General features: G+C 38.6%; 1 protein-coding gene across 1 annotated transcript in view; it reads left to right on the forward strand.

Moving 5' to 3' along the window:
* Window positions 1-9,324, forward strand: part of rassf3 (Ras association domain family member 3) — a 57,311-nt gene that overhangs the window by 7,534 nt on the left and 40,453 nt on the right. Inside the window, exon 2 of the mRNA XM_061029650.1 lies at window positions 3,492-3,601. Within this exon, the coding sequence (XP_060885633.1) occupies window positions 3,492-3,601 (110 nt within the window). The remainder of the gene's footprint in view (window positions 1-3,491; window positions 3,602-9,324) is intronic.

The raw sequence follows: 9,324 nt of genomic DNA on the forward strand, positions 1-9,324 counted from the left end.
TATGTTATGGTGTGGTATGTTATGGTGTGGTGTGTGTGTGTGTGGGGGGGGGGGGGTTAAGTGGGCAGCAGCAGCAGCTCTGTAAATCCCCGCACAGAGCGCTCCTGTTGTTACACTCAGCAGGATCTCCTCTCAGAGGTCAAAGAGCTCAACAGACTGGACAGTTTTTTTTTGTCTCCTGTGTGCGAAACACTTTTAACACACACTCTCTAATCAGGTGTGTGTGTGTGCAGAGAGAGGTACAATGAGCCTTCAGCTGCTGTGAAACACACACACACACACACACACACACACACACACACACACACACACACACACACACACACACCATTTTACCTCAGTAACTGACTTTTGGCATAGATTGTTTGAAAAAAACGAGTGAGCTTATATTGAGAGAAAAAGTCAAGGAAAGAGAAAGATCGGAGGACAAATTCAGCCAGAGCTCATCCCTCCAAAAGGAAACGGAGACGTGATAATGTAAGAGTAATAATATAAGATATGGGCCCGAGACAGAGACGGGCGTTTGGCACTTTATCCAACATCACATCTGAAGTACAGGAGGCGGTGCTGTATGCTCAGGTTGTCCACGATCCATCTGAACATGTAAGAGCGATGTTTGGATGGTAAGGGAAACAAAATGTACCAGAAGTTTAAAGGTTTCGATAATCGTTTTTCAAATTAACGTCCATATTACAAATTCATTTTTAAAAATGAACGCTGGCTTAACGGGCCAGTACCCTTTCTCTAAAGTAAGAGTTTGAATGCAGAACTTTGATTCTGACTATTTCTACACTGTAGTGGTTTAAAGTAGCATAAAGATCTAAACACTTCTTCCTCAACTTCATGGCCTTTAAGTTTTGTAAAGCTGAACCGTTTCTCTTGCTTTGACCTGAAAAAAAAAAAATAATACAAATGTTTAGACAAAAGAATCCACGTTTCATGACAGCCGCATAAAATACTGTTTCATCTCTGTCAATTAAAGATCAGGAAATTATTATTTTTTGTACTTTTCTAACCACATGTCAGTCGTTAAGGCAGTTTGTGAGTGTGTGTCAGTGTGTGTGTGACTCCGACTGATTGAGTGTGATCGATTGTTTGCGTCTGGGAAAAGCTTTTATCCCTGAGACAGCAGAGAGGAAGAGGGGAAAAAGAAGACGGAGATGAGGAAGGAAACAGAAGAGAACCAAACAGCGTTTTCATCTTTTCTTCAGATTTTATTGCAAAGTTCGGTTTTGTTTTGCTAAAGTTGAAGAAACATTAAAGTTACAGCATGACTAAAGTTGCTATTACTCATGAGGAAAATGTGAATGTATGTGTTACATTTGATAGCAAACAATGAATGAAATACCCGAACTCAACCTCATAGTGTCACTGGAGATAAAAATCAGACGACCACCAAATTCAGAGGGATTCATTATCTGGTCATTTTCAATCTTTGTGCAAAATTTCATCTCAAGCCACCCCGTAGTTGTGGAGATGTTTTGTTTTTTTTACATCCAAAGCTAATCACCCATGCAGTTTGCATAATGTGACGGACGGATGGATGTTTTGATCGTTAGATAAACTGATGGAGGGATGTAGAAGGGCTCTCCCTCTCTTCCTCTGTGGATCAAGTTCTTTGTGCAAAAGGTTTTTTAGACGGATGACGAGAGAGCGGGCGGACGTACATGAGAGGAAACTAGTCATCACAAGCTACATGAGAGAGCAGAGAGAGGAGAGAGAGAGAGAGAGAGAGAGAGAGAGTGATTGAGTCAGCAGTCCTGCATCCACCACCTCCACCTCCACCCCCTCGCTCCCCTGCTCTCCTGTCTGTGCGTCCGTCACTCTGTGGCCTCCATTTGACTGTTAAATCACCCACTCAGCACAACAACACAGAGACACAGAGACAGAGCGAGAGCGAGAGCGAGAGAGAGAGAGAGAGAGAGAGGTGGCCGCACAAATCAGCATCTGAAGTCAGATAGAGACACAACACGGGGCGAGAGACACAGGGAGAGAAACACTGCAGACAGAGTGTGTCAGATTTACTCCTCTGAGTGTGTGTGTGTGTGTGTGTGTGTGTGTGTGTGTGTGTGGAGATGAAGATGGGAGATGGGAGCAGCCATGTGCAAACTGTCGGATAAAGTCGGACAGCACATGAAAAAGAGGTCACCAGGTAGGAGGATGGTGTGTGTGTGTGTGTGTGTGTGTGTGTGTGTGTGTGTGTGTGAGTTATTTTCATACTTTTTGGAGCTGCTGGATTCTGTCCACTCTCTGATGGTCTGGAATGTGTTTGTGTGTTTGTAGAGAATAATGTCACTTTGTTAGGTGTGAACTGAAGATCAGAGTTTAAACTTTGGATTTATTTCCTTTTAATTATTTTTCAACTAAACATTTAGTCTAAAAGTCTAAAAATGTCGATCATACAAGTCATCAAATTTTTATTTTTTTGATGGAAAAGCAGTCGTGGGAGAAGTTTGTTGATCTTTTTCTCAGCACGAGTAGAAACACTAATGAGAAAACACTCTGTTAGAGGCAAAAGTACAAACAAAAAGTGTTAGAATTAAAACTTAATGTGCAGTATGGATGATTTCAGATTTTGACATTATTGTATTATAATAACTGATGCAATACAACGTTCTTCACTTTCATGCAGCAGCTCCTGCAGCTGATTTTATCCGCTTTATTTACTGCTGTATTTGTCATAATTTACAATAAATCTATTCATCATGTTTGTTGTAAAAGTGAAAACATTTTTTTACTTTTGTAATATTGGAAACAGTAAAATGTTTTCCTTTAGAAAGTATCATAAAAAGTGACATTAACTCACAGTAAAGTGAATATACTTAATCATATTCCATCACTGCTGAATTACCTTCATGAATCTCAAAGCACAACATTTGCAGTAAAATAAAAATCTGATATTTGTATGTATATATAATTGGCATACTTTCTCCTGATGAAGCTTAAAATATCTGTCACATTTGTAAATGTATAAATTGTTGCAGCTCTCAAACTATTCAGTTATTTAAAAAAAAATCTTGTAGGTTTTAAGTTCTGATCATAATGACAAACTTTTGTTTCTCAAAGCGTTTATTGCCTCTTTAATTAATCCTTCAAACGCCCCTTAAATACTTCAAAATACATCTTGTTAACAGGTCGATATTTCATACATTGACCCTGAATACAGAGCTTTTATTTCTTCTCTTCGTCTATATTCTGGCTTGTTGTTGACGACTTCCACACACAGACACGTGTCATGTTTCTATGCTCTTAATTTGCCTTTTAATCTCTAAAACAAATCCTACGTGACCTTGTTTTTTAAACAGTTTCCTCCTTCAGTATAACCCGTGAATCAGAATTTACATATTTGAGAGGTGGACGTTTGACCTCAGCCGGATATATCAGAGGATGATTTGCATACACGTTACACACTCATTCAAATCGTAATGCACCGTGTATGAGTGAAGCTGCACGCACATCATGATAATAAACATGTTCATGTTTCTCTGCAGGTTGTAAGTACACGTGTCACGCTGCGTGTCGGGACCGGGTGTCTCTGGACTGTCACCCTGCAGCGTCCCCCGTCAGTCAGGACCAGCTCAACAACAACACGCCCCCCCATGTGAGTACTCTGCGCGTCCCTGCGTCTGTCATCATCTCTATTTGTCCTACTTTTATTGAGGTCTTGTGCAGTCAGTGCAGTTTGCATTTAATAAGACTTCAACATAAATAAATAAATAAAGAAGCTTTTAGTTTTGTTTTTCTAATCAAATTATTCAACTTTGTGTGAAGATTATTAAGAATATTTCATAGTTTTAAGACGTTTTTGCGGGCGCCGTTGGCCGAGTGGTTAGGGCGTGTGCCCCACGTACAGAGGCGTGCACCCCGTGTTCGAATCCCCGCATGTCGTTCCCCAATCTATGATTTCCAACTCTTTTCACTGTCCTGTCTCTCCAATAAAAGACACAAAAAAGGCCAAAAAATAGATTTAAAAAAAAAAAAACAAGTATTTGACAATTTGATCAAAAGTTTCAACCTGAAGTTTCTTCATTAGCTTCTATTTTATCACTTGATCTTCCTCTGTAGAAGGCGTTCTCTTCGTCTGCCTCCATCCTTGTTTCTTTAAGTTAAGTTTAAGTTGAGTTTAATTGGAATCAGTAGTTGCCTCTCCAAAATATGTAAGGGCTGAACTACTCAAAGATAATAAATAAAAATAAACTCTGACTTTCTTAATGTGGTTAAATATCTTCCTTTAAGAGCCAGACAAGCAGACACCACTGAAAAGTTAAGTGTAGTTTCAGATAACTCACAGAGAGAGATGGGTGTAGTACAGTGCACCACCACAAGAGGGCACTGTACTCAAACCGCTGCCTGTGAAGTCTTGCAGCGTTTCCTGAAGTTTGCACAGTGAGAATGTGGCAGCTGGGTGTGTTGCAGGTTTTATGTTCGACTTTCATCAGACCACACCGGACTGTGTGCTGATATTATATAACTGAACTTCTGCAGTGTGTCAGGAACTTTAACAGTTTTTCTGTGTGAGCTGTGACGCAGCGTTACATCACTTATCATTCACAAAAATCAGACTAAAGCATCAAGCTCCATGACTGAAATCATCGGTAACTTCTGCCCAACTTTCCCATTAAAATTCTTTGCTTCAGCTGTTTCTTTTATATGGATATGTCTCTGGTTTATTTACTCTTCCAAACTGTAATATGACATCTGTGTTCCTGAATATCCCCACCATGTTTACATTTCATCAGCCAGGACCTCCAGTTTTAATATTTCCAGTTGTCGCTGAACACTTTGGCTCCTCGATTTATAAACAATGATTTTGTTTTTAGGCAGCATGAGGAGGATTAGTTCAAACTGGTGCTGATCTCACACACACACACACACACACACACACACACACACACACACACACACACACACACACACACACACACACACACACACACTCTGATTCTGCTGAGTAGTGCTGAGTGCAGCGCTGTGGCTTTTTAGCTTGTGCCAGGTATTTCATAAAAATACATTTTTTTGGTGTGGTTAGTGGGGTCACACAGTGTATGTGTGTGTGTGGTTACCGTGGTTACAGATGTGTAACAGTCCTGCAGAATGTGTGGGCAGAGAGCTGCTGAGTCGTCACACAGACATTTCACTGACTCGATTCTGTTTACACGTACTGTATAGATACTGTGTGTATTAATGTTACACTTAGAAGTCCGACAGGTTGTTGCATATTTGAGTAACAAAACCTTGGCAACAGACGCTTCAGACGTAATCGAAAATCTGGAAATCCTTTTTCCTGGTTGATTAAAACATTTTGACTTGTAGTTTTTGTGTTTTGACACATTATAAAGATGCAATAACACTGCATTTCTAAATGTCAGCAACTCTTTTTAGTGGTCAAAGTATAATTTTCTTTATAAAAAGTAAACAAAAGATACAAAGTAAACTCCTGTATCGAAAGTGTTTGTGTAAACTGAACTTTAAGTGCAAAAAGTAAAAGAGCAAATGTTGCAAAGTGGATCATTTTGGAACTATAAATATCACATTTTTGATTATGATTATAAATGCTTTATTGTGTATGCAGCCCTTTGATTGTGTAGCTGGAGAAAGTCAGATTCAGATTCTTTAAGGGGAAATTTGTTTTGCAGCAGAAGCTCACAGAATACACCAAACACAAAGTCAACATCACCGTAAAATCTAAATTAGAGCAGTTCTTTATATGTTAGCTTTCCACAATTACATCACTTATTATTCACAATATTTTAAACACAATCACACTAAAGCGTCAAGCTCTATGACAAAATGCTTTGATTCAGCTATTTGAGGAACAAAACTTTGGCAACAGACGATTCAAGCTGAAATCTGAAAATCCTTTTTCATCCATTAATTAAAACATTTTCTCTTGTAGTTTTTATGTTTTGGCACATTATAAAGATGCAATAACATTATATTTCAAAATGTCAGCGACTCTTTTTAGTGGTCAAAGTATAATTTTCTTTACTTTGTAAAAGTGCAACAGCGAGGAAAACCACATTTTGAAGTAAGCACATTTTGCAAAGTGGATAATTTTTGATTAGGATAATAAATGTTTTAATGTGTATGCATCCCTTTGATTGTGTAGCTGGTGAAAGTCAGATTCAGATTCTTTATTTTCCCACAAGGGGAAATTTGTTTTGCAGCAGAAGCACACAGAAGACAACAAACACAAAGTCAACATCACCGTAAAATCTAAATTAGAACAAAGTAAAAAAAATCAGACAACAAAACAAAATAGAAAAACAATATAAAGTCTGAGTAGTTTTTATAAAAACATACTGAATGATTGCTTTATCTACAATTAAACATCCCAATGTATTGGTTCATTTACTAACTACAGCTGTAGTAATGGAGCAAACACGTCTGTATTATGTTTTTAGAGTTGAGATTTAAAGTGGCAAAACATTGAAATGCCATCGTCTGAAACTTCACACTATGTTTTTTTACACCATTTCTGCTGCCGCGTCAGTCCTTATTAAAAAAGCTGCTGAAGTATCTAAAAGTTTGGGCGCTGTTGACGCACAGTTCTGTGTGGTTCTGTCTGTCTGCGGTCTGTGTTGCTGAAGCTGTCTTAAAAAACTGAATGTCAGAGATAATGACATGATACGTAGCTCTCGTGTGTTTCTGCAGAACAGCGTTTACATTTTCTTGTGTTACTGTGTGAAAATGAACTTTTAACCTGCAGAGCTACATTTGTGAACAGAGCTGTCAATCATTGTTTTATACTCCTTGTTATAGCATCAAAGAACTCCTCTCAGTCAGGGAAGTTCCAAAGGACTTGGCTTCACTTTTGGGAAGCTGCCATGTTGTCTATATTTATACACAGTTTATGCTTTTTATTGAGTCTGTGCCATGAAGTGTGTGTGTCGCACTCACAGTTTCCATAGTGACAGTGATCTTGTGGGACGGCCAGCGAAGCATGCAGGCATTTCCTCTACATATTTAACACCAGTGCAGGGAAGTCACCTCCTGTCAGTGTGTTTCTGTTGGACATTAGAAGAAGAAGTAGGTCAGTTAGAACCCAAAAAAACCCAGCTCTAACCTCTTTATCACCGCGGTGGAATTGTGTGAAAAGCTGCAAAAAAAAAGAAAAGCCCATGGAGACAATTTGAAGTTTTGCATCAATCTGGGGCGTCAAACCTTGTTAAAGCTCTCACAGATACAAACCTCAGACTCTTTATTTAACTGCAGTCCTGACCTAACTAACTTAGTTTCCAGTCAATTCAATCAGCCGGCCGAATGAATCTACATGGACACAACATTCCTTAAAGGTGCAGATTTCTGTGCAGTAAATGAGATAATACTTCTTCAAACAGTCCTTTATTTAATTAGGTATGATCTGACCTGATTTTATTGACCTAAATGTTCAATTTGTTCAGTAAGAGTTCTCGATTTAGAGCAGAGTTACTTAACTGTTTAGTGACTGTAAATGAAGCGAGCGCTGTGCTGCTGACCTTTCAGGATTTATCGATGGATGGATGATGTGATTTTATTTGTTGAAAATAGTTTCAAGCTTACCTGAGTGCAAAGATTTGATATTGTTAGGCTATGTCTTTCTACATTGTGAAATAGTTTTTTATTGATTGATGCACAGACGTTTATTAAGATACGGGTGAGGATGTAACGATGCACGATATCTGGGTCACATCATGATTTTTTTTTTACAGATTTTTCCAATAAAAACACGAGATTTTAAATCAATTCATGAAAACATTCAATCATGTTATTCATTATTATTAACCTCTAAAGAGAAGCAAAGATTAGACGGTGCCCTCTGCTGGTTGAAAAAGAGTAGTGCAATATTTTTTTTTTGGCAAGTCGATTTAAATTGTCCATCTTTGTATTGATTTTTTGTTGCATCATACATCGTGTTTACCTTGTTCTAACAGGTAAATACACTTAACCTGACTTTACAACCTCCACCTGAGCATGTGTGAAGTATGAGCTCATCGTCCTCTCGGGCTTTGGTTTGTCTAAAAGGGAGAGGCGGTAAATGATTGACAGGGTGAATGAGCCAATAACTGGTCAGAGGGTCGACTCGCTCTCTGCTGGGAAAGACAAACACGGGCGGAGAGAAAACAAAGACGGCGTCAACGGAGACGAGAATAACGATGGACAGAGAGGAATGTTCACGTGTTTTCTTTTTGGCTCCGACGGAGACTCATTAACGCGACTTAATGTCACATTAAAGACCAGTTTTATCTCTGAAAAAAAAATAATGGAGGTCGTAATCTTTTACTTTAATTTAACTTAAATGTCAACATGCAAATTTAGCTAAAGACAAAGTTTTTACATTTAAAATCTGCAGTGAAAATGTAGAGGAGGAATGTTAATGTGTTTTCCCTCAGGTTTTATTGTTACTCATTAACAGCTCTTGGCTTGGGGAGGATACACACACACACACACACACACACACACACACACACACGCACACAAGAGCAAAAACAGCAGGAAGGAAAACTGTTGTAAAACTTGAGAAAACATATTCCAGTGAAGGAACATTTTTCTCGCCCTTTTTCCTTTTCTTTCCTTCCCTCTTACATTTCTTCTTGGATGTCAGTCTTTCCAGATTTCAGCTTCAGCAGGTCTGTTATCTTCAGACTCTGTTCATTAGTTTCACTTTGTTCACAGTTGGTGAAAGAGGTCTATGATGTCACCTGTCATTTGGGGGGCGATGATGTAGGTGTGGCTGGTTTTGGGATTTTTAAAGTTTGGGAGGTTTAAAGTTCCATGTTAGGGTCTTACCTCCATTATAAATAAATACATTTCTAAATGTGAGGATTATTCAAAAATTAGAATTCTGACGGTCCAATCTTCAACAACTCCTCCAGACAAATTGACCACATTGGCAGGTTGTTCCTTCCCTGAAATATATTTGATATGAACTGAAGGTCTTTGTTTGCTGGTCGGCCCATAAAAACGTTTTGAAACTTGTAAAATATCTGAGTTTTGTCAGGGTTTGGAGCCATAACGTTTGGTTTAAAATAAGTTACATGTATGTGAGTTAAATGATGCATAGTTAGTCTTTTTACGCACAACTTCTGCCATTGCATCTCAAATAACGTTGTTTGTGAGTTTCTAGATTCCCCCCCCCCCGACCGTTCTCTCGGCTCACTATCATGAATCTGGTTTTATTCTGCCCTTTCCTGTAAACAAACATCATCACCATCCGCTTATCTAACCTCTCTCTTCCTCTTCATGTATCTCTCTAAATCTGACTCTTTCCTACAGTCCTCTAATCAGACGTCTATTGTGTTAAAGGAAACACAAACAAGGTGGAGATTTACCTGAAAATAGAGA

The sequence above is a fragment of the Labrus mixtus genome, chromosome 22 (genome assembly GCF_963584025.1).
Source record: "Labrus mixtus chromosome 22, fLabMix1.1, whole genome shotgun sequence".
NCBI lineage: Eukaryota > Metazoa > Chordata > Actinopteri > Labriformes > Labridae > Labrus > Labrus mixtus.